Source organism: Megachile rotundata, chromosome 12, assembly GCF_050947335.1.
Source record: "Megachile rotundata isolate GNS110a chromosome 12, iyMegRotu1, whole genome shotgun sequence".
In the NCBI taxonomy this organism is placed as follows: Eukaryota; Metazoa; Arthropoda; class Insecta; order Hymenoptera; family Megachilidae; genus Megachile; species Megachile rotundata.
Window position 1 is genome coordinate 7,608,508 of NC_134994.1, and position 26,348 is coordinate 7,634,855.

At 36.8% G+C, this 26,348-nt stretch overlaps 2 protein-coding genes across 2 annotated transcripts; one reads left to right on the forward strand and one right to left on the reverse strand.

Moving 5' to 3' along the window:
* Nucleotides 1–549: 549 nt before the first annotated feature.
* Nucleotides 550–4,772, reverse strand: LOC100878623 (FERRY endosomal RAB5 effector complex subunit 3). Its single transcript, XM_003700811.3, has 9 exons — nt 4,336–4,772; nt 3,029–3,585; nt 2,356–2,577; nt 2,082–2,285; nt 1,508–1,760; nt 1,325–1,445; nt 1,138–1,256; nt 932–1,057; nt 550–803 (listed from the first exon to the last, which is right to left on the reverse strand). The coding sequence occupies exons 2-9, from the start codon at nt 3,532–3,534 to the stop codon at nt 690–692; spliced, it is 1,665 nt and encodes a 554-aa protein (XP_003700859.1). The 5' UTR covers nt 3,535–3,585; nt 4,336–4,772; the 3' UTR covers nt 550–689.
* Nucleotides 4,773–5,094: 322 nt separating this feature from the next.
* Aos1 (SUMO1 activating enzyme subunit 1) lies at nt 5,095–6,805 on the forward strand. The gene is made up of 6 exons (XM_003700812.3): nt 5,095–5,308; nt 5,473–5,644; nt 5,705–5,961; nt 6,036–6,217; nt 6,290–6,422; nt 6,503–6,805. Exons 1-6 carry the CDS (start codon nt 5,211–5,213, stop codon nt 6,663–6,665), a joined length of 1,005 nt encoding a protein of 334 aa, XP_003700860.2. The 5' UTR covers nt 5,095–5,210; the 3' UTR covers nt 6,666–6,805.
* Nucleotides 6,806–26,348: the final 19,543 nt, after the last annotated feature.

Sequence of the window (26,348 nt, forward strand, 5' to 3'; positions counted from 1 at the left end):
AAGGAAAGTTGAAATTCTTTGAAAATAATAATTGTTCAATGAAAGAGAATTAAACAATGGAACTATAAGCACGATCACTGACTTATGAGCATAATCGGTTCATTATATTGAGGCTACTGATAATCTATGTAGAAAGGTCAATGCAAGCGATAAATTGTGCTATATGATTTGATATACACATAATATAAAGTGTAGATCTTGACCTTTCTTTTGTAATATAATATAAGAAGAGAAAAGAGTAAGAAAAGATTCTTAACACAGTAGTTGTTGTGTCTTTAACAAGTACAAAAGTTACCCCGTGCATATTTAATATAATTTATCTATAGTAGAACATTAGTGACACAGATAAATCTAATAGTTTGCAATTCGTGATTGATGTTAATTGTGTAAACTAGTGATGGGCAGATTTAGTGCCCAAACACTTCACAAACACCGGTATGTGTGACAGTGTACAACTGTCTGTGTACGCTCTTGCAGTCTTTTGCTCATCACTGGTACACTATCAGTTATTAAAAAATAAATCGTATGACAGTAACGTAAACAACGTAGTTCAATAATCAGACGTTTATTAACAGAATGGTATCGCGTTCGCGCCCGCGGCGAACGATTGCGGTCGGAGATACGTGATACATAGTAACATTATTTTAATATTTTTAACGCGTTTACGATAACAGTGGCAAGATGATCGTTCACTTTTTCGGAGTCTGAGGTGTGCTGGTAGCTTTGAATACTAATGGATTTGATACTCGGAATATGCTTGGTAACATCGTGGCTAGTGTGCCAAATACTTCTTCAGACATTCCCTGCAAGAATTAAATACAAAGAAATAATTTAATAGATATAAATACTCAGTAATAAAAATGTATGAGATGAAGAAACAGGTATAATCATTTTTACAGTATCTTTAATGTAATTTAATTTAAGCAATTACCTTTGGTACAAGGAATTGCAGATTCTTCAATTCTGCGCCACCCCATGAAGCCATTTCTATCATGAAACCTTTCACGCATTTGAAAACTAGCTCTGCTCTCTTTGTACACCAAGCCACAGTCATTTCCTAAAGCATACATACAGAGGATTAATTATAGAATACAGTAGTAAATAAATAAAATTTGATTTTTATTAGTAGAATCGTACCTCCGTCATTTCGTGAACGAGCAACACAGGAATGGTCAGCGTGGTTACATCGTTGCAACAAGCAGTTTTCAAAATATTTCGTAATCCTAAAATAACTGGGTGTCTCGAATTGATATCGCCTGTAATTTACACAAAAATAATCAGTGTGAAGAATCGATCGCTCGCAAAAAATTTACTCATTACTCACCAGATCGCAACGAATCGTTCACTACCATATGGAAAATTACGTGGACTTGTGCTAAATTTGAATGCCTTGTAATATAAACGTCGCCCGTTTGCAAACTCTTGCTGGTGGTCGACTTTTTCGACTGTAAAATAACAAATGTTAGCTACAATTTTAACATTAATATTTTAATTAATCTCTTCGTACTTGTGACTCGTTTCCTTCTTTGTGATGCGCTTGCCTCCAAGCAACCGCGTCCTTCACATCTTCACGAATTTTTTCCAATTGTTCATCAATTGGCGGAAAATGAAACTCCGTCGTTAATTGACATATCGAACATAATTCTTTCGTTATTCCCGAATAAGTTCCTAAATGATTGTCGTTCAATAATACTAAACCACATAAATCATTAGAGTATAATCCTAGAGCTGTCTGTAGCCTTTGAGGCGTGGGATCCATTCTATTTGCAACAAAAAATTAAACATTCTTATTTGATTCTACGCAAAATACGGTAGAGCTCTATTTATGCTAATGAAAGTTTACTGAAGCTGCTACTGAATTATAGAAAATTTGTACAGGATATCATTGATACAATTTTTAAAAAATAGGTCCAGGCTAATATAAAATTCTACCACCGAATAAAATTATATAAATTGAAAAATAAAATAAAATTTTGTTCTCAGATTATCATCACCTAGTTATCTATAATCACCTTATCTTTAAACATATATAGATAAATGAAGCTCTACCGTAGTTGGCGATATACATCTAATCAACCCACCCAGATTCGCTCTTCTTTGTTCTACAAAAATCCAACACATCTCCAGTCAATATACGTATATTGTGCATCTGTTTCATTTGAGAGCCTAAATGGATGGTAAAACTTTCTTCCAAGATAGGATAATCAGCCGTGTTTTTCTCCTCGCTATGAACAAAATTGTCTAAGGCTGGACGCAACGGTGGCATCGAAAGCATCGGAGAACCCCTAATAGTCACATGATATATAATTATCATATTCGTGGTACTGATGTTTGTTTCATTAAAAATAAACGTACACTGGCGTTGGCGGCATGTTGGTTTGTTGTTCTTCTAGTAATCTCATGATCCAGTTACGATACTGTCTTTTTTGTTCCAATTTCAAAGCGTCAACTCTTGATCCCCAGTGACCTTGCAATAAACTTTGTTCCTCAAAATGACGTCCTGCCATCTCGTTTATGGATTTTTCGGTAGAACCGGCCTCGAGAGCTTCGACGGCGACCCGCATTTCCTCAGTTTGTCTGGAATTCAATTAATTATCTTCTTTGTTTCTCGTGTGTTCTTAAAATATCGACGGGTTAATTGATTTCATTCCAAAAAAGGAGGAAAGTGTAAAGTCCTTTAGAAATTGTAATTGCTTAATGAACAGGGATTAAACGGTTGAACCATAAACATGATCACAGTAATCAGCATTATATTCAGGTTACTGATAATCTGTGTAGAAAGGTCAATGCAAATGATAATTTGTGTTACATGTATTGACTCTACATCCCAAATGTTCTGTAGACCTTTCTTTTGTGGTACAATATAAGGAAAACAAAGTATGAGGAAAAATTTTTGAAGCAGGTTTATTACGTCTTAAGCATGCACAAAAATCATGACACAACAAATAGCTTAGGTATAGATTAGTAAGTTTAACTGGAGATGCACGATATATTATTATAATATAATTAGGAATTAATATGTACTTACTTTTGTGTAAGTTGTTCATAATGTGTATCTCTCATTTGAATGACTTCAGTAACATCTCTTCCAAATTTATGCTCTGCCTGAAGAATAGGTTCTAATGATGGGGAATGCACTAATCTGTGATACGCAGCAGCAAATAATTCCTCGTCAGTTGTGCCAATAGGATCAGCATACTCTACTGTCTTTTGTTTATAAACTTTTTCCCAACCTTTTATTATCTCTTCAATGTCTAGGGTCTCTGATTTTGCATTCTCAAGAGCCTTTTCTGCTTTTTCATCATAAAATTCTATGGTTAATATTTTAATGGTACTTTCCAATTGTGCTAATAAATCTGATTCCACATAACATGGCAGTTTAAATGATGACATTATACGATGCATGAGTTCTTTGATAGAACCATAGTATGGTATTTTTAACGGTATTTCCAGAACATATTCTTCATTTGTGGTGCATGTTGGAAATTTATATACAAATGTTTTTTCCACATATTCTTCTTCAGGCATATTCATATCTTTTGCAGTAGATTTTCATTATATTTGGTAATTCATATATCTATTTTTCTATAAGAATTATTATTATTTATACATATTTACATGGTATTATTTTATTTTAATACAGTAGTTAATGATACATGTAAAGTGTTAAGTGTATTACAAATATATGACAAGTACAAGTGATATGGATTGGACATATATTATAATATTGAGTTAATGTGTAGACTTGGTTATTATGATAGCCAAGAAGGTCAGCATTATTTCTTTTTAATCAATATATTTTTTTCATAGGTCAACTTTCACAACACACAGATCATAATGTCATTGATAAGCTGCAGAAACACCTCTGATTGCACTTTTTATCTGTGTACTTTTAAAAATAATTATTTCCATGTATTAATTGTAATGGCTTTAGATTTGTATTTAATATAAACTTTGCTATCGCGTACAAATTCATTTCTCATAAAACGTGACAAAACATAACAACATCTTTAAACTATAATTACACATTTTTTAAATACAATTTATTACAACAATACATAATGAATGTTCGTGTTTCATGATTGTATATCAGTGGCTCATTCCACAAATATTTATCTGTTGCTTCATACTATATAAACTTGTTTTCTATAAAAATACAAAAAGTGGATATATAATATTTGTGCATTAAGCCACTGATGTATACTTGGAAACACATTTGTTACAGTTTATAATACATTCAAGGGAGATAACATGAACAATGTGGTTTTGTTTGTGATTAATTATTGTGGAGAATGTTATTATTGTACAGTAAACCATAAATCAAATAACACTTACTATCCCACAGTTCTGTGCAACGCAAATACTTTTAAAAATCTCAATAGTTTGTGGAAACATCACATTAACTTAACATGATTGTTACATTTGTTCATTGCCTACTTAACCTAAATCTTGGAAATTGCACTTGCAAGATTTTTGTACTTTCGTTGTTGACAAGCAGTGCCTTGTCAAGCCATGTGTTGACATTTGGACAGGTGTCTTCTAATTTGTTTCAAATGAAACATTTCAAACAAACATACAATTCACACACATAATAATTGTCAAGAACTTTCAACGCCCCCAGTCATTTAATCCACAGTTTCGCCAACATAATCATATTCTATCAGCTACATTATTATTTGATTACTTTGTTAAATGCCTAACATATAGAAGTAATAAAACAGTCTTTCATATTAATCATTTGTGTTCAATATTATATTTTGTTTATTGCCCATTTGTCTTCATTTGTTATGTATATTCGAATTTGTATATTGTTGATTGGCTACACTGTATTATTGAATGGATTAGAGACCTCACACGGTAAAACTGGGAAACTGAATGGGGAATCCTTGTCTCTCCCGCGAGGAGAGACGAGGATGCCAGCAATTTCGTTGTTTAAAGATTTCGAGATGAAGAAGTAATATTTCCTCTTGCTTTCTTTTCCCAAATATTCTTTATATACTAATGTAATGTAGTCAACCCCACAAGTTTGCAATTTAGCTTTCAAAACTTATAAAAAAGACAAGGATTCCCAATCCTGTTCCAGAGTTTCTCAATTTTACCGTATGAGGTCCTCAGTTCGTTTCACTGTATCATTCACTAATAGTGTCGGTAAAATTCAGAATAAATTTTGGCGGTAGTAGTTTTCTCAAGTATTAAATAAAGTATTGAGAATGGTTGAAGATAATAATAAAAGTATGGAACTAACAGATCACGAAGCTGAGTTATATGATAGACAAATCCGGCTATGGGGTTTAGAATCACAGAAGCGGCAAGTATAGTGTATCTTAACCTATAATATTAGCGGTATTCGAATGACAATCTGTATCTATGCAGAAATGAAAGAAAGTAATATAAATAATCTGCACAAGTAGTACAATATGAATATTGGATTTATCAAGGCTGAAACTAATGCGTATGTTCATATATTTGCAGCTTGAGGGAAGCTAGGGTTTTATTGATAGGCCTAAATGGTTTTGGAGCTGAAATAGCGAAAGATATTATTCTAGCTGGTGTTAAAGCTGTCACATTTTTAGACCACAGAAATGTAACTGCAGAGGATCGTTCTTCTCAGTTTTTAGCACCTAAGGAATTAATTGGAAAAAATGTAAGTACAAAAATTAAGTAGAATATGTTCAGCAGATTTTTACACAAATTATGTTCACAGAGAGCTGAAGCGTCACTGCAGAGAGCGAAAAATTTAAATTCAATGGTGATAATTGAAGCAGATACATCAAACATTGATGATAAACCAGATACCTTCTTTAGCAACTTTGATGTTGTCTGCGCTACCCAATGTACCATCACTCAATTGAAAAGGATTAATGATCTATGCAGAAAGTATAAAGTAAAATTCTTTGCTGGGGATGTGTGGGGAACCTTGGGCTATACTTTTGCGGATTTAATAGTACATGAATATGCAGAGTAAGTGGAATCTTTGGATATGTTTTGAAGAATAATAGTAATAATATGTATAAGATGGAATCTTTGCTTTGTAGAGACGTGGTGCAAACTAAAAAGATACAGCTCTCAGAAACCGGTGAACCTATGGAAAAAGAGAAATTTGAGAACATAACTGTGACAGAGAAGCATAAAGATACATTTGTACCATTTGAATCAATTTTAGATGTTCCAAAGTCTTCCCTTCCAAAAGAGTCAGAGATATATTATATGATGTTAAGTAAGTGTATAGACAAATACTTTAAAACCAACAAACATGAAAAATGTTGAGTCTGTATATTTCTATTTTCAGTAATGCTTAATTATCGCGAGAAGTATAACAAAGATCCATTACCTAGTGAAAGAGGTTCTGAGGAGTTCAAGGCAGAAGCTGCCAAAATTATTAAAAAATATGATCTGGAAGATAAAATAAATAACTTAGTAGAGTATGTATTAGACTATTAAATTTTATAAATTAATTAAATTTTGAATTCACTACTAAATTAAACTATGTAATTAATTTTAGGGGTGACATATACGCTCAGATTAGTCCAGTTTGCGCGATAGTCGGAGGTATTATGGGACAAGAAATAATTAAAACAGTTTCACAGAAAGGCGCACCACACAATAATCTGTTCATCTTTAACCCCGACACATTGTGTGGGAAAATCTTGAGACTGGGTCAGTAATGATCATCTTGTATCATGCTGTGTGACGGTATGCTTGAATATCTCTGTGTACATGTGATTGTCATAATTGTCAACTTTCATAATTTCTTATTCCACCTGTTTTGCTACAAAAATACAATAAATGTATGCCAAAAATAAAATACTGATTTTATTCTTTTAATTTTATTCAATGTTAAATACACATACATATGTGTTTACACATTTGCCTCAGGAAAGAATGTTTCTTGAGACTTTCCTGACATTCACCAGACACTTCACATTCTACATTCCTCTTCAAAACCGAAATAATTATATCGCTCGAGTTTTGAAGTTGTATCTTCAATTTGTAACATTACTTGATGTTTGCATATACACACAGACACATATGCTACATTTGCTATACTTTCGAAGCATAACATACATATAAATGTTGAATGTGCATACTGTTGGTAAATGTCTCTCATCACAGGCTCGTGTACAGTGGCGAGCATGGTGGACCTTCCTAGGGAAAATGGCGATCTAGGAAAATTTTATTATGCTAGTCTGAGGAGTTTTTAAATTCAGAATTTTAGAAAATTGGGATTTGAGGATTTGGGACTTAGAGAGTTGGAGACTTGAGAGTTTGGTGATTTAGAGAATTGGGGATTTGGGGATTTGGAAAGTTGAGAGTTTGGTGGTTTGGAGAATTGAGGATTTTGGGTCTAGGGATTTGAAGACTTGAGAATTTGGTGGTTTGGAGAATTGGGGATTTGGAGTCTAGGGATTTGGAGACTTGAGAGTTTGGTGGTTTGGAGAATTGGGGATTTGGAGTCTAGGGATTTGGGGACTTGAGAGTTTAGTGATTTAGAGAATTGGGGATTTAGGGATTTGGAGACTTGAGACTTTGGTGATTTAGAGAATTAGGGACTTGGAAAACTAGGGAATTTGAGAATTTAAGGTTCAGAGATTCCAAGATTTAGGAATTGGGAGGTTTAGTGATCTGGAGATTCAGAAATTTGGCAATTTAGAGATTTGGAGGTTAAGAGATTCAGAAATTTAGAAATTTAGTGTATCAGAAAATTACGGGTTTAGGAATTTGACAACATGGAAATTTGGGAATTGGAGAATTTCAAATTTGGAAATTTTATAACTTAAAATACTAGATAATTGGAAATTTGTGAATGTAATAATTTTTCCAATTTGCACATAGGAATTTGGTCTTCCCCCTACACTCACCCAAAGAAAACCTACATTGCCCTCGATTGTACATACGTCCTAAGATATTTCCGTTCATACAATCTGGAAGGGGTCTTTCGCATACATGGAAATATGACTCACTTTCCCAGTTTCCGCCGGGGCAATTTGAGAGCCGCTTTGCAGATTTTTTTCGTGCTCTCTCGCGCGGAAAACGTGGCGGGAAACGTAAAATGGAAATTGAAAAATTGGAAAAGGGGAAGCAGCCAGTTGGAGCACGGCTCGTTATGCTTTATCGGCTCACCGTTATTACCTTCGTTGCCCCGTTGACAATCTCTCTTTATGTTTTACATTATTTAAAACTTCGTACCCTTTCGCACGATTTCCTCCATCAAATCCGTTCATTTTTCACGGTTAAATTTTAATCAATCGTGGAACACGATAATCCCAAACGATTCAATCTCTACTTGCGCAACTTCTTTCTGTTTACTTTTTAATCATTCACGCTTCTGTCTCTTTCTACCTTCTATATCTCTTCTATCCATCAAATCGTCTCTGGTTTGATGACTGTGATAACGAGTTTAACCGTGACGTCATGGGTAGATCCGATAAGTGTGACAAATCGTGTGCATGGCAAACAAGAATTTATTATCACGTTATTTTATTGAAATGACGCGATTCTGTACGGGGAAGTAAAGAAGTAATGATTATATTTTCTATTGTGAAGAAACTAAACATTCATGCATGCAGACATGTGGTCAATATGGCGACCTAGATTCATATTCTCATAAACTACTCTTCAAATGCACCTCTCTATGTCTCTAAATTCACTAATTTGTAAATATTCATGCTTTCTAATCTAAAAACTTGAAGACTAGACTTGTGAAGAACCTAAACATTTATGTATACAGACATGTAGTCAATATGGCGACCTAGATTCATTTCCTCTCAAGCTACTCTTCGAATGCACCTCTCTATATCTCTAAATTCACAAATTTTTAAATATTTATGCTTCCTAATCTAAAAACTTGAAGACTAGACTTGTGAAGAACCTAAACATTTATGTATACAGACATGTAGCCAATATGGCGACCTAGATTCATATTTTCCTAAGCTACTCTTCAAATGCACCTCTCTATATCTCTAAATTCACTAATTGTTAAATATTCATGCTTCCTAATCTATAAACATGAAGACTAGACTTGTGAAGAACCTAAACATTCATGCATGCAGACATGTGGTCAATATGGCAACCTAGATTCATATTCTCATAAGCTACTCTTCAAATGCACCTCTCTATGTCTCTAAATTCGCTAATTTGTAAATATTCATGCTTCCTAATCTAAAAACATGAAGACTAGACTTGTGAAGAACCTAAACATTTATGTATATAGACATGTAGCCAATATGGCGACCTAGATTCATATTCTCATAAGGTACTCTTCAAATACATCTCTTTAAATCTATAAATTCACTAATTTGTAAATATTCATGCTTCCTAATCTAAAAACTTGAAGACTAGACTTCTGAAGAATCTAAACATTTACGTATAAAGACATGTAGCCAATATGGCGACCTAGATTTATTTTCTCACAAACTACTCTTCAAATATACCTCTCTATATCTCTAAATTCACTAACTTTTAAATATTCACGCTTCCTAACAAAAACTTGAAGACCAGAAAATGTTACCTTCTTTACAAATAAGAAATACAAAATCAACCCCAAACGTGTAACCACCCCCAAATTATCAAATGGAAGTATCAAAGCATTCATTTTCAATCTACATTTTTAATTCTGCATCTAAACTCTTTCCAGTTCACCCAAAGTAACATGCAAACTCTCTTACACGATCCATAATAATTATTTATTTAACATCCCATACACTCACGAGGAATCCCTATGTCGCTTTTTATCTGGTCGCATCGATATCCGTTCATATGTAGGCGTTCAATTGATTCGATTTTCGTCGAAGAATTATGATGTATCGTCTTTCCCCGTGGACACGGTGTCGTTACATATTCCGGCGATTATCGTGCAGGCTGTATGTAAATGGGAGAAGGGCTCGCGTGTAAACCGCTCTCTTTTCACTGCAGGTACAGCAACGCATGACGTGTTTCTTAACGACACAGCCACGTGCTTTCACGGCTGTCGAATTATCTTCGACGAATGCTTCGTTCTTGTTCGTCGTCGAAAAACCATTAGCCCGGTACAATCTCGTCGGTCGTTGGCTAATTTGACATTTTGTTAGTATACCGACGAGCTGATTCGAGGGAGGCTCGTTTCGTTACGCGACTGATCCGCGAGCGTGACCGATCGTTGACTGATGATTTTGTAAATTTAATAGGGATTGATGCGTTGGAGTCGAATTAATTTTTGGGGAAAATGGTGGGGGTTTCTTTGGAGCTTTTGTGGTGGTTGGAAGATTCTGGAGTTTGGGAATTTAGGGGTTGGGGATTTTGGGATTTGGGAATTAGGGAATTTGAGGATTTGGCGATTTGGGATTTTTGGGGAATTTGGGGATTTCGGGGAATTTGGGGATTTGGGAAATTTAGGGATTTTGGGAATTTTGGAATTGGGGAATTCGGGAATTTGGAGAATTTGGAGAATTTGGGGAATTTGGAGAATTTGGAGAATTTGGAGAATTTGGAGAATTTGGAGTATTTGGGTAATTTAGAGAGTTGGAACCTTGAGAATTTGGGGAATTTGGAGAATTGGAACTTTGAGAATTTGTGGAATTTAGAGAATTGGAACCTTGAGAATTTGGGGAATTTGGAGAATTGGAACTTTGAGAATTTGGGGAATTTTGAGAATTGGAACCTTGAGAATTTGGGGAATTTGGAGAATTGGAATCTTGAGAATTCGGGGAACTTGGAGAATTGGAACCTTGAGAATTTGGGAAATTTGGAGAATTGGAACCTTGAGAATTTAGGGAATTTGGAGAATTGGAACCTTGAGAATTTAGGGAATTTTGAGAATTGGAACTTTGAGAATTTGGGGATTTTAGAGAATTAGAACCTTGAGAATTTGGGGAATTTAGAAATGTGAGAACTTAGGACTTGGGGAATTTGGGAAATTGGGAGGGTGAAGAATTTAGGAATTTTGGAAATTTTGTATTTAGGAATTTATGAATGTAAGAATTTAGGTGTTTGGGAATTTATAAAGCTGGAGGATTTAGAATTTTAATATTTAGAAAATTAGAGAGTCTTTAAATCTAGGTGTTGTAAAATTTAAGAATGTAAGAATTTCGAAATTTAGGGATTTGGGGATTTTAAAACTTAGAAAAGTGGAGATTTGAAAACTATTAAATAAAAATTCTAAAATTTAATAATTTCAAAATTCTGAAATGAGAATTTGGGAATTTAGGAACTAGGAAAGTTGGAAATTGGGAATTTATTAAATTGGGGTTTGCAAATCTAGAGATTTGAAAAATTGGAGATATAGTAAACTAAAGATTGAAAATTTACAAGTATTAAAATTCTTGCAACTTTCAAATCTAATAATTTAGAAAGAATATCTAGGAATTCGAGAATTGCACATTTCTCCCCCTAGGAATTTCTCAAATTTAAAAATAAAACAATTGTAAATCAAATTTAAATCTCCATTTGTCCCTCCAAGATTTCTTCAAAAAAATAAATCCATCATACAATATTAAATCTTCAACCCCAATTGTCCCCACAAGGGGTGATCAAAAAATTTGTCCCAAATAACATATCTCCCCCTGAAAAATATCTACAAGATAACCCAGATGAATCAAGTCGATATTGTAGATCGTTTCCTGCATGTTCTGGCACAAATTCGTGTAACTGTTATCAGCTGGCATGGTTTTATCGCGATATCAGTGTTCGTGTACGAGCGTCGTGTAAATGCGAACAGTAGCTTTAAAATATGAAGGAGTTCCAGAACAATTCAACGGGGTTTTCGCGATATTATCTTGCGGCAAATGGGTTAGAAGACGTACAGGTACTTCCCGTGAGTCAGGTAAGGAATTTACCGAGACTACTGTCACGGTTTCTGCGTGTATATACACGCTGGTTGTGAATCGATACGACACGTACGCCTCTAGGAATGTTAAATGACCACAGAGCAAACATAGAGGAACGCGTGTTTCATTTCCAACGATATGCTCGTTGAAACGTTCCTCCGAATTGCTCGTTAAAATGAAATTATCGTCATGCGAATGGAACTGAACGATTCCGTCTCTCGCCGACGCGATTCCGGCTTTTACCCTCCAATTTTTCGTAATTCTGTTTGCTAGGAAATTAGTGCTTCGACGTGCTTGCGTTTCGATTTTCGTTAACCCTCCGGTAACGATGTCTGGGTCATTCAAGTTTCTTCATTCATATTTTTATGAAAACGTTATTAAATATTTTCTTCTTTAAGGGTTTGAGATTATAATTGTATTTTAAGAATGGGGTAGTCAGAGTTTTTCTTACAAAATAATAATACTGTAAATAAAAATACGAAGGTAATAATAAAAATTTGTAAGCAAAGTACATAAGGGTTGCACACAAGGTTATAATTTTACGATAAAACAGAATAGTCACAATATTTTTTAAATAAAATATTTATGAATATCACAACGAATAAAAATACAAAGAGAAGGTCCTACAACCACAGAATCGTAAATGGACAATAAAAACTTACACCAAGGTACAGGAAAGATATTCATTAATAATAGTACATAGTTTTAGTCAATGGTTAATTTTATAATAAAACAGAATAGTCACATTTTAAATAAAATATCTACGAATATCTACAACGAATAAAAATATAAAGAAAAAGTCGTACAACCACAGAATCATAAATTGTCAATAAAAAATTGTACCAAGGTACATGAAAGATATTTTTTAATAACAGTACATAGTTTTAGTCAAGATTATAATTTTACAATGAAACATAATAGTCACACTACTTTTTTAAATAAAATATCTATGATTATTTACAACGAATAAGAATATAACAGTACATAGTTTTAGTCAAGGGTTAATTTTACAATAAAACAAAATAATCACAATATTTTTTAAATAAAATATCTACGAATATCTACAACGAATAACATAATAAAAAAGTGCTACAATAGAATCATAAATGGACAATAAAAATTACACCAAAATACATGAAAGATATTTATTAACAGTACATAGTTTTAGTTGAAGTTTAATTGCGTTGTGGTTCTACTTAAACTTGCAACATCCTAAAATGTTAATAATGAGTCACAAAGGGTTAATAGGTTCATTGAACCACACCATAAGCACTTTATTCCTAAAATACGAAAGTTTTGTTGCCGAGGAGCCTGCACGATGTTATTAATTAACTTCAGCCTCTTCGCGAGCAGGTAATTTAGTTTGTCTCGCGCAGCGATCGCGAGTCTCTTTAATCGAAATTCAATTTCGCGTATCGCGAGTGATTTTCAGAGAAGCATGACGTTATTAGCCGCGAGTGTGTTCGCTCATCATGTAGATTAATAATTCGTTTCAACTTTGTCATTAATTTCCATTTCGATCGGTTTGAAAGGCCCGGCTATGAAGGATTCCAAAGATTACTATAGCTTCTGTTATAAAACAAAGTTAAATTTACAAATTTACAAGTTTAGTAATTTTTAAAATTGTTAAATTCTCAAGTACTTAAATTTTTAAATCTCTGATGTTATTGTGGTCAAACTTGATGTATGGTGTTGATGTCACTTGGTAAATTTGATAGGTTTGGAGGACTTGAATCTCAGACAAAAAAGCTAGTTAGGTACTGAGGTTTGGACGTAGAAACTTGAGAATTTTCGAGTACAGCAATTTTAATTTTGAAGTACTTAAATTTTTAAATCTCTGATGTTAATTTGGTCAAACTTGATGTATGGTGTTGATGTTACTTGGTAAATTTGATAGGTTTGGAGGACTTGAATCTCAGACAAAAAAGCTAGTTAGGTACTGAGGTTTGGACGTAGAAACTTGAGAATTTTCGAGTACAGCAATTTTAATTTTGAAGTACTTAAATTTTTAAATCTCTGATGTTATTTTGGTCAAACTTGATGTATGGTGTTGATGTCACTTGGTAAATTTGATAGGTTTGGAGGACTTGAATCTCAGACAAAAAAGCTAGTTAGGTACTGAGGTTTGGACGTAGAAACTTGAGAATTTTCGAGTACAGCAATTTTAATTTTGAAGTACTTAAATTTTTAAATCTCTGATGTTAATTTGGTCAAACTTGATGTATGGTGTTGATGTTACTTGGTAAATTTGATAGGTTTGGAGGACTTGAATCTCAGACAAAAAAGCTAGTTAGGTACTGAGGTTTGGACGTAGAAACTTGAGAATTTTCGAGTACAGCAATTTTAATTTTGAAGTACTTAAATTTTTAAATCTCTGATGTTAATTTGGTCAAACTTGATGTATGGTGTTGATGTCACTTGGTAAATTTGATAGGTTTGGAGGACTTGAATCTCAGACAAAAAAGCTAGTTAGGAACTGAGGTTTGGACGTAGAAACTTGAGAATTTTCGAGTACAGTAATTTTTTCTGAAGACCTCAAAGTAGAGGAAAGTCTGCTTAAAACTTGATAATTTCGAAGGTACTTATTTTAGAAAAATGGTAACATGAAGAAAAGAGATCCCATCGTTCGAGTGAATCAAACTCGAGTGTGTAAACTAAGCGATCCTTCTCTCCGTACATCGCCATTTTCCCTAGAGAAGTATTCGGTGCTGTATCGATAATTTTCGACGGTGTCCAATCCACATTTTGAAAGTGGCCCACCTGGGTCCATAGTTACGCCAATGATCGCGTTAAGCGTGATTCCTCCGCAAGAAAGCTGAAAGATTGGCATCGCAACGGTCGAAGAAGAGGACGTCAGAGGTAATTTTTCTGTCATAAATTTCGTCGATTCAATCTCGCGTCCCGAGGCGTGAACTATGCCCGAACATTTGTCGTGCGGACAAGAACTGGTTTGCCAGGCATTCTCGTTTCGAGAGTCCTTCGCAGGCGCGAGAAAGCGAGGGAAATAAAGGAGGCAAGAAAAAAAAAAAAGAAAGAGGAAGAAAACTGAAGAGAAGAAGTCGCGAAGGGTGCGCCCTTCACGCGTCGCGGCTGTACGCTGATTTATGGTGCGACGAAAATTATTGCCGCTGTTAAAATACCTCGAGGCGTATTTATTGACAGACACGCGTTACCTACGCGAGGCTGTTCGTGAAACGAGGCGGCCCTTGAGACGACAAGACTGTACTTAAGTCGACTCTAAACGCTGGCTGTAAAGCCCCCGGCATAAACGAATCGCGAGGGCACAGTTTTTGACAGCGACGGGACGCGTTTCTTCCAAATATGCAACTTTAATGGCCCGCCATTCAGGCTTCCGGCGTTCTGCTCGTGTTCCCAGACGATTTTCACTTCGACTAAATAAATCGTTCTCCTGGATAATCCTTTTCATTAAAACCACTTTATACTCTTAATTTTGCATTCATCGTTTTTGGTTTGACGCTTTGACGTTATGAATTCATGGAAGATCCTATCAGTGATTCTTATTTTAGATATATTTTTATGATATTAATACTTCAAATAAATTTTTAGAATGTTATTTCATATTTTAAATAGTTGTTTTTTATATTATCTTTGTAATATGATGTTATAGCGATTTTTCTATTTGACAAGCTTTCGTGTATCTAGCATCACTTATAATATACACTGTGTAATGTAAAATGACTTTTTGAATCTAACGATAGGTCTATGTAATGATGCACATGTCGTCCATGTCATGGATCTTGAACTTTTAATCAAGTATTAACAAAGTGCTAACAAAGTGCTAACAAAGTATTAACAAAGTACTAACAAAGTACTAACAAAGTATTAACAAAGTGCTAACAAAGTGCTAACATTTCACAACCGAAATCTTTCGAATTCAACAGGAACTAAGATTATTCTATAAAAAGTACAAAAGCATCCGATATAAAAGTACAGAACGAATATTATAAAAATGTGTAGCTCGAGAATTGCATCTGTTGCCGCAACACTTTTCAAAATTACCGAGAGCATTAAAGCAACGAAAATCTTGTGGTAGACCGAGTTAAACGACGTGGTGGCGGTCGACTAAAATTAACCTTTCCGGCAACAACCCCTACGTTTCTTCGTGCAAACATGCAGCAAGAGTTCGTGTTCGCCGGCGTTAAATCGCCCGTGCCCGTAATATTCGAGCAAGGATCCGCAGCGCAAACTGCCGTGGCAAAAATTGCGTACGTGAGGCAACTGCTTACAGCTTCGTTCGCCAACTAGCCGCTTCCTATTTATACCGACCGGTACAATGTTTTCTCCTTATCAGTGTCTTATTGTCCCCGTCGCGACTCGCTTTATTAACTTCTTACCGAGGGTTGCGGATCGCAATGCGGTTTCTTCGTTCAACTCCGAGGTCGCTAACGATAAGCGAGAACGTTTTTTTATTTACTGGGTTGCCGAGTGCTTGCTTACTTTCGATGAAATGTTCTTTTGTTTTGGATGGTTGAAGAAGGGAAGGTGGTTGAAGAATATGGGGTGAATTGATAGTACGAAATTGGGGTGGAAATAATTAGGTTTGGAACTTTGGAGGTTTGGAACAGTAGTTTTGGGAGTTTGAGAAGTTTTGGGATTTAGGAATTTGGGGGGTTGAGAGTTCTGGGAGGTTGAAGTGGGAACTTGAGAATTTTGGAAATTTAAGAATTTCGGGATTTGAGAATTTAGGAATGAAGAAAGTTGGACAATGTACGAAGTCAGTGATCTGAGAGTTTGGTAACTTCAGAATTTTTGGGAATGTAGAAATTTGGAGAATAGGGAATTTGCAAAGTTTGCAAATTTTGAAGTATAAGAGTTTGGTGTTTTGAGAATTTGGAAAATTGAGAATTTGGGAGGTTAGGTATTTGATTTGTATGTTTGAAAATTTTTGACACTTAGCAATTTGAGAATTATGGAAATGTTGGGAATTTAGAGTCTGAAACACTAAGGCATGTAGAAACTTAGCAATTTAACAATTTAATAATTTAACAATTTGGCAATTTAGCAATTTAGCAATGTAGAAATTTAAGAATTCAGTAATTTGAAAATTTAAGACTTCAGAAATTTCAGAACTTAAAAATCTGAAAATTTGGAAACTAATGTTTTCATCCCTCAACCAAAAATGCACTCTGAAGAACTCCACCTTACAAAAATCCCGTCATTCAAAGTAACATAAAATCCTTTCATGGACCATTTCCCAGCCCTAGAGACATAACATTCACCAAGTAGTTCGCGAGCCGCATGAATTACCGTACCTGTGCATTAACAAAATAACGTAATAAACTCTCTCCCCGTGGAGACGTAGCTTCTACTTTTCGTAGTCCGCTCATTCTCTCCTGTGTCAGTCTGGCTTCTTCTTCTGGTTCTTCTTTTTCTAGGTGGCCGCTCGTAAAATCCGATACATTGTGCGGCCAGCCGTGTCGTACTCGTCGTGTCCACAACGACCAAGACACGTGATCAACGAGACGAAAGGATTGACTCTGTGTATTGGAACGTTCACGATCGACCCCCAAGTAGTCTCGTTTCTAACGTTCTTCCTGAACCATCGATTCATGGGGTAAGTCGTTCTATTTCTTATTTTTATGGTGGGGGACTCTTCGAGGTCTTTGAGGACAAATTTTTGTGGTAGTTTGGGGATTTTGGGATTTGGAGGTTGAGGAGTAGGGGGTGTAAATTTGGAAATATTGAATGTTGACTAATTGGGGGATTGGGAATTTTGGAATTGGTAGATTGGGAATTTTAGAAAGGGTAGGTTAGGAATTTGGGGATTTTGGAATTTAGGGATTGGGGGTGGAAATTTGGAAATATGGCAAGTTGGGAATTTTGGAATTGATAGAATGGGAAATTGGGGATTTGGGGATTTGGGAATTTAGGGATTGGGGGTGGAAATTTGAAAATATGGCAAGTTGGGAATTTGGGAATTTGGAAATTTGGGAATTTGGGAATTTGGGAATTTTGGAATTGGTGGAATAGGAAATTGTGGATTTGGGGATTAGGAATTTTAGTATGGGTGGATTAGGAATTTGGGGATTTAGGAATTTAGGGATTGGGGGGTGGAAATTTGGAAATATGCCAAGTTGGGAATTTTGGAATTGGTAGAATGGGAAATTGGGGATTTGGGGATTAGGAATTTTGGAATTGGTAAATTAGGAATTTGGAAATTTGGGGATTTGGAGACTAGGAATTTTGGTATGGGCAGATTAGGAATTAGGGAATTTAGGGATTTGGGAGTGGAAATTTGGAAACATGACAAGTTGGGAATTCGGGGATTTGAAGATTTTGAGATTTGGAGGTTTAGATATTTGGGGGTTTGGGGACTTAGGAGTTTAGGAATTTAGTATTAGTAAGTTAGGAATGTGGGAATTTGGAAATTTGGGGGTGAGTAAGTTAGGATTTTGTGAATTTGTGAATGTGTCAATTTGTCAATTTGTCAATTTGTCAATTTATCAACTTATCAACTTATCAATTTGTCAATTTGTCAGTTTATCAATTTATCAACTTATCAATCTATCAATCCATCAATCCATCAATCCATCAATCCATCAATCTAGAAATGTAGCAATCTCAAAATATAAAAATCCTAGAACACAAGTACATAAAAATTCAAAAACTTCCTACCTCAGACATTCCCACTCCCCACGATCAGCCATTATCACAGCGCAGACAGTTTTCAGGGTTAAACGAATAATTAATGCAAATACATTTTCGAGCTCGCTATTATTTCACCTCCCCTTTTCATGGTTCTCCCTCAGTCTGGACTGTCTGGAGGATTTTCCTGTTACGGTGTTTCACGCTGGTCCATGGGTGTCCTTCTCTCTCGTCTCGCCTTTGCAAGAGACATTACGCGAGATCTTAATGCTCTTCGTTATCAATTAAGACACGGTCGTTGCAATTAATTCCGTGGCCGGTCTGGGAAACGAGAAGCGGAAACGGCATCGTCTTGCGAAAGCAAACTGGGGACGATAGAGCTCCACGACGAATATCTCGGCGATATGCATGCGAATAAAGCAGCTCTCTAGAGCATCGTCACTTAACGATTCTGATTAGAGAGCACTTCGGGCTTGTTTCATTTCACAATGCAGGGTTCTAGACGTTTTGATTATGTTCTTGGGAATTTGTTATAGTCTCTATGTCTTGTTATGCTTAATTATTCTTATTTTTAATTTGCTGCAATTATTTGGTACAATAATTTCGCGGCTCTTTTATTTAGTGGAATTTTTATTGTTCAATTGTGTCAGTGACATTTAATGTGGATGAAAGCACTGTTCAAGGGTAGACCGAGGTCTAATTCAAATTCATGATTTTTATTTATAGATCAATTTTATTATTTTCAGTTCTTGATATTTTTATTGATATTTCAGTTGTTAAAATGTTATTTTATTGTTAGTTCAATTATATTAATATATATAGTTAATGTAGATGAAGGCTGCACTGTTCAGGTATAGACTTATTCTAATTCAAACTCTCCATCACAATGTATAACTCAATGTATTCCCAATTCCACATTCTACAATTCCCACATTTCCCAATTCTACATTCTCCAATTCCACATTCCCCAATTCCCACATTTCCCAATTCCCACATTTCCCAATTCCACATTCCCCAATTCCACATTCCCCAATTCCCACATTTCCCAATTCCCACATTTCCCAATTCCCACATTTCCCAATTCCACATTTCCCAATTCCACATTCCCCAATTCCCACATTCCCCAATTCCCACATTTCCCAATTCCCACATTTCCCAATTCCCACATTTCCCAATTCCCACATTCCCCAATTCCCAAATCCCCAATTCCCAAATCCCCAATTCCCAAATCCCCAATTCCCAAATCCCCAATTCCACATTCCCCAATTCCCACAATCCCTAATTCCCAAATCCCCAAAGTCACACATTCACCAATTCCCATATTCTCCAATTCCATATTTCCCAATTCCCACATTCCCTAATTCCCACATTTCCCAATTCCCACATTTCCCAATTCCACATTTCCCAATTCCACATTCCCCAATTCCCACATTCCCCAATTCCCACATTCCCCAATTCCCACATTCCCCAATTCCCACATTCCCCAATTCCCACATTCCCCAATTCCCAAATCCCCAAGTCCCCACATTCCAAATCCCTAAACTCACGTCCCTAAATCCCTAATCTATCATTTTGCCATCCATTGCTTTCATAAATTCCCTCGCCGCAATTTATTCGTGAATTTTTGTATTAGGTCTCTCATCAAGTCCCTTCACCTATGAATAAATTTGTAATTTATGACAATGTATCTTTTAAAATTGTCATACTAATGTATGGTATGATTTTGAACTACTATTATAATTTCTGGTAAAATTGTAGTAGGTCTTCTCTAGCACCAAAAAGACATCAGACTATTTAATTCAAAACTGCAAGAACCATACTCCACACAGTTGAGCATCGGTGTAATTCCAGTTGTCTCTCCACAGGCGATACAAGCTTCCAAACTAATTGCTCTTGGATTGACATCAACGCCATCAAGTGTACAAAATTACCAAAAACCTAAAACCACCGTTAATCAGTCTTCCGTTATTAAAAATAGATCGCGTTACTCCATAACCGGGAGTAATTACAACTCCCAATTTGTCCGGCACCCACGAGGCAGGACATTACTCATCCACGTCGATGATTTCGCACGCGACAAGATTAATGCAACACACGGACCAGGTATTATTAATCCGAAACTTTCGAATCGAAACGTAAACCGAAACATTTGGAAGAGAACACAGAAACGAAGATCGAGAGGGGAAAAAAAGTAGAGTACAGAGGGTGAAGAGTTTTCTGAAAGGACGAGAAGGGTTGCGGGCCGAAATTGAATTAATATGCATAGGTCCGGTTAGAACGACGGTGATGGAGCGACGAAATCTATCTTCGATGCGCGTTCTGGTGGCCGGAGAACAAACCTGTAATTTGTCAGAGTGGTGCTCTCTAAGCCCTGGCATTATAATTTACGCCTATGCAGAGAGCAAACTAGAAGAGATGGAGGGCCTGGGTGTGAAGCTAGTTGTTGCTTCTGCAATCGATAGGGTTAGGGATAGGTGTTTGTGACCAACTAGTTGTGTTTTGGATGCTGATCTATGAATTCTTTATGGGGTAAATCGGGGGATTAAGGTGTGTGATGGGTGAGGGATGTGTAGTTGGGTATTTGAGGTGGGTCTAGTTTTGGATTAGGGTAAATTGATTGAGTATTGAGAGAATTTATTATTTAGATTATGTTTAGGTCTTTGGATTCTAGGAATTTAAAATGACCAGGTGTCTCATTTCTTGATTTCTAATTTCTTTACTTTCTGAGTTATTAAATTCCTAATTTTTAAAAAATTCTAATTTAATCAAGATTTGTGAAGTTTGGAGTCTTCCAAATTTTTAAATTCCTAAATTCTTATATTACTAGAGTCCATTATTTCTGAATCCACAAATGTCCACATTCCTAAAATTTCCACATTCCCCAATTCCCACATTTCCTAATTCCCACATTCCTCAATTCCCACATTCCCCAATTCCCACATTCCTCAATTCCCGCATTCCCCAATTCACACATTCCCCCAATTCTCACATTCCCCAATTCCCACATTTCCTAATTCCCACATTATCCAATTCCCACATTCCCCAATTCCCACATTCCCCAATTTCCACATAGCCCAATTCCACATTTCCCAATGCCCACATTTCCCAAATTCCTCGGTCCTAATTCCCAAATTCCCAATTCCACGTTCCTCAATTCCACGTTCCCCAATTCCCACATTCCCCAATTCCACATTCCCTAATTCCCACATTCCCCAATTCCCACATTTCCCAAATTTCACTTTGACCAATTCCTATATTCCCTAATTCCCACATTCCCCAATTCCATATTCACCAATTCCACGTTCCCCAAGTCCCACATTCCTCAATTCCCACATTCCCCAATTCACACATTCCCCCAATTCTCACATTCCCCAATTCCCACATTTCCTAATTCCCACATTACCCAATTCCCACATTCCCCAATTCCCATATCCCCCAATTCCCACATTCCCCAATTTCCACATAGCCCAATTCCACATTTCCCAATGCCCACATTTCCCAAATTCCTCGGTCCTAATTCCCAAATTCCCAATTCCACGTTCCTCAATTCCACGTTCCCCAATTCCCACATTCCCCAATTCCACATTCCCTAATTCCCACATTCCCCAATTCCCACATTTCCCAAATCCCACTTTGACCAATTCCTATATTCCCTAATTCCCACATTCCCCAATTCCACATTCACCAATTCCACGTTCCCCAAGTCCCACATTCCCCAATTCTCACATTCTCCAATTCCCAAATCTCCAATTCCAAATTCCCTAATTCTCAAATCCCCAATTCCCAAATCCTCAATTCCTAAATACCCAAGTCCCCAATTTCCAAATCCCTAAATTCCTAAATCCCTAAAATCCAAATCCCTTCCTGCCAAATACCTATACCCCAAATCTCAAAATCCTTAGATCCCCAAATCCCCAACTCCCCAAATCCCAAATTCGATAAACAACCCAAACTCTAATTCCTTCCTCGATCTTCCATATCAAGTATTGCGTGTGTACATGAGAATTAAACGTTCCCGCTCGTTGAGCGAACATTATTTGTCCAAGCCGAGCACGGGAAAAAAGGCAAACAACGTCGGGTGTCGATAGTACGGTACGAAATTGTGCCTCGAACAAGGGGGTTGCATTAGAGCCCTCGTAAGGTTGGCCGGTCGGCCAGGAAGCTCGACATATTTCTCCCTCTCGATTATCGGCTAACCAAGGGAAAAAAGAAGCGAAGGATAAAACGGCAAACCGCGATCCAGAAAGCATTTCTCGACGTAACCTAAAATAATGCCCGACAGAATCGAACAAAAGCATGAAATATGGACTGCGCCGACGTCACGAGTCCCTCTTGCCATCCGGTAACTTATGATACGCTTCCTACGCGCACATACGACCACGAGAACATTGTAACACGCTCGACACCGCTTGGCCATTGTAATTTAACGGATTCTCCTCTCGTTTTCTGACTTCTTTCCTACGGTAGAGTTTAAGGAGAAACCTAAGCTGCCGGCAACGACGAGAAGAAACATGACAAATACCGCGGTCGAGGAAGGGGTGATTTAACGACTCGTCGCAACCGAAGTGCTCTACGGACTTCTGGAAACGGAAAAAACGGGAATCATGGCGTAACGAGGTTAACAATGAAACCTGCAGAGTGGAAGTCACTTGGAGTGGTTGCAAGTTGGAGAGAACTGGAAAGGAACAGACGTTCATTTGATACCGATGATATTTTTAAACGAAACTCTACGAGCAGACTTTTAGGAATAAATTAAAAGACTCGAGGCAAAATGATTATATACCATATTTAAATCAACTAGCTTATATTTCTTGTATTATACTAACAAGTTAGTAATCGAATATAACCAGAAAGCTTAATAATTCTCATGTGATTTGACAATATTGCAACATCCACCCATCATGAGACAACTTCTATAATTTCTGGTTTAACTGAATAAAAGTACGAACACTCGAGAGTGTACTCTCGTATTATTGCAACCGCAATAAATTTCTTTTCAAAAAGATTTATCTCTCTCAATTATTCGACCATGCCGAGACGACTCGGTAACCAAGATGGCGTCGTATTAACAGCCCAAGCGCCCTGGCACCAGACTTCCTAGAGAGCGTGTGGCATTCTAAAGTATTTTTGGCGATATAAGGGGTTTCCTACAACGTGTGACTCCCCCAAATCTGCCGGAGCCACTGCGATTCGTAATAAGAGCAAAAAAGGACGGAAAGAAGAGAAAAGGGAAGAGACATACGCGGTGGCGTCTCGACCGGGACGACCGGGATATTGCATTGTGTTTTCTTTCGGGACAAATGATTTACCGTGTTTCCCCTTATATTGCCGCGAGCTACTACATCCCCGCAAAAACACGTAAGGGGTTGTACGAGTCACCGTGAGTCGCGACGACTCGTTGAGCGGGGAGGAAAATGGAGGGCGGAGGGAAAGCGAACCGTACGATATGGGAGGTATTACATATTTATGGGCTTCTGGTACGGGCACGGAAGCAAATTTCAGGCAAATCTTGGCCGGAAATAACGTTAGAACCATTGGGACGTAAGGCCGCGTCGTTTTCGTCGACGACGAATATCGGGCGAAGCGGAATATTATTTTTCCTTCGAGGCGGCCAAGACCAGCTCGACGAGCGTACTATTTTTGCGCCACCGCCACCGACGATTTTCGACCGGGTTTATTGCGTGTTAAAGTCGGATATTTGAACCGTTACGTTGCTTTCCTCGTGCATTCTGATAATCGCGGGTCCCCCCTCGCTGCTTATTTTTGCGGAGCACGTGGTTCGTTACGTTCTCTATTGGCTCATTTCTTCGGCGGAATTTTATTTAAGCTCGACAAACTCTGCTCCTTTTATCTATAATTTTTCCTATAATGTCGTTCAATATCTTTTCTCGTTAATCCATGGTAGTGTTGAACTTTCAACTGGTGATGTATCTTTCATTTATACATTATGTTCTTGAACACCTTTCGTCCTTGAACATCTCTGGTTTCATTAATCATTGATGTTGTTGAACATCTTTTTTTTTATTGATCTATAATGTCATTGAACATATTTTCTCTTCACTACTTCATTATGTCGTTGAACACCTTTTCTCTTCATTAATTCATTATATCGTTGAACACCGTTGTCTTCATTAATCATTGATATCGTTGAACATCTTTTTTTGTGTTCATCTATAATGTCATTGAACATATTTTCTCTTCATTTATTCATTATGATTGACGACATTTTTTTTTATTGATCTATAATGTCATTGAACATATTTTCTCTTCACTACTTCATTATATCGTCAAACACCTTTCCCCTTCATTCATTCATAATGTAGTTGAACATCTTTGTCTTCATTGATCCACGATGTTGAACACCTTTTTCTTTCATTAAAGTACATTTTTTGTCGCTGAACATTTTTTCTGTTCATACCATATTGTTTACTAAAGACATGCTAGTTTAATTCCTCAATTTAAGCTCATAATTTGTCACAAGATAAGCACATATATTACTATAAGTACTATATGCACTAATGATACCAAAATCATATTGCTATAAAGTTAGTTAATAATATAGATTAGTAATTACTATATTACGTTTTTGCAATGCCAATTACCATACCGAGTTTGCAACAAACTTAGTATTCCAGTTGTTGCTATCTCGAAACCGGTGGTTATACAAAGAACCCGTTAAATTAGTAGCCGGGGGTAGCTTTCGAGAAGTTTGCAAATTAATCCACGAGAAAGTTAACTCATAGAAAATTCTGTCGTCGGATCTACGGGTGAGTTTAGTTAGCTCATAGAGAATTCTACGGGGCAACTTGCAGGAAATAACAAGCCAGCGGTATAGCAATCATGCAAATTGCTATCGGTGATACGACATTATTCATTTCCCATCGAGAGGGCCTAACCGTGTGCTGGTACAGGAAGGGAACGTTGAAAGCGTGGCAATTACCGTTTCTTTGTTCCACGCGTTCAAGAAATAATAGCGAGGACTCGGTGCAGCCATCTACGCATTATCGTTAATAGCGTCATTAAACGTGAGATATCGGTGTGCATCTTCGTAAAACCGGAAGAGGTTAACCTCGATTCGATGTCGGCCACCGGAACGTAATGTCTGCCGACTTCCGATTTGTTTCGGTTATATTTTATGCGATAGAGAGGGCCGTGGGTCAGCAAAACGACCCCAGGGGTGGATCGTGCTGGCCGGCGAATTATTGAATATTGAGCAGAACCGCTTCTTCATGATCGTCGTCGAGGGAACGAGAAACAATGGCGGCTCGTGATCGCGGCTATAATTTTCGAAAACCACCCCTTACGGTACGGTGCTTCATCGAAAACGCATAAACCTGTTCCCACCCCTCACAAGAGGAATTTTTATTAAACCAACCGGCAACGATAGGGGTTGTTCCTGAGAACTTGCCTGCAAGCAAAGTGCCTGTAATTACATGATCATTCGCTGCATGATTTTTTTCGACTTTCAAGGGCTTACGTTCTTTGAACCCTTACAGGTTAATATGAAAATAGTTATAGTCATATTATTTCAAATATTAGTAGTGTGATAAATCACCACCATTGACTAATCAATAAGTTTGTTAAAATGATTAAATCCTTCTGTCCCGCCCACGAGCCCCTGGCGCAGGAAAATACCGAGATTCTCCCACAATAATCTTTCTCCACGAACATACAGTCTCCGTCATATAAAATGAAATTGTGCTGACTTTCATCCATTTCAAGCATCTCCATCGATCCGAAAGAGTCACGTTTTTGCGCTAAATCCCCAGGCAATATCTAGCTTCTTAATTCGTTGAAGCGACCTCAACGAAGATAGACGATCCTCTTTCTCCCGCATTTCGGTCCTCGGAATTAGATTCGCGAGGCTGAAAAAGGCTGCAAAGCACTCAGGAACGTTTGCCGCGTGCAAGCCTTCTCTCCAGGTTTCCTTCCGTGTCGTTT

What these genes read in the sequence shown, in the direction of transcription:
- LOC100878623 (XM_003700811.3), bottom strand. Translation starts at nt 3,534, where the DNA reads ATGAATATGCCTGAAGAAGAATATGTGGAAAAAACATTTGTATATAAA. An exon ending in GAACGATTCGTTGCGATCTG is followed by an intron (nt 1,257 to 1,324) that starts GTGAGTAATGAG and finishes TGTAAATTACAG; the next exon opens with GCGATATCAATTCGAGACAC. An exon ending in TCGTTCACGAAATGACGGAG is followed by an intron (nt 1,058 to 1,137) that starts GTACGATTCTAC and finishes TGTATGCTTTAG; the next exon opens with GAAATGACTGTGGCTTGGTG.
- Aos1 (XM_003700812.3), top strand. Translation starts at nt 5,211, where the DNA reads ATGGTTGAAGATAATAATAAAAGTATGGAACTAACAGATCACGAAGCT. An exon ending in GGTTTAGAATCACAGAAGCG is followed by an intron (nt 5,309 to 5,472) that starts GCAAGTATAGTG and finishes ATATATTTGCAG; the next exon opens with CTTGAGGGAAGCTAGGGTTT. An exon ending in AAAATAAATAACTTAGTAGA is followed by an intron (nt 6,423 to 6,502) that starts GTATGTATTAGA and finishes AATTAATTTTAG; the next exon opens with GGGTGACATATACGCTCAGA.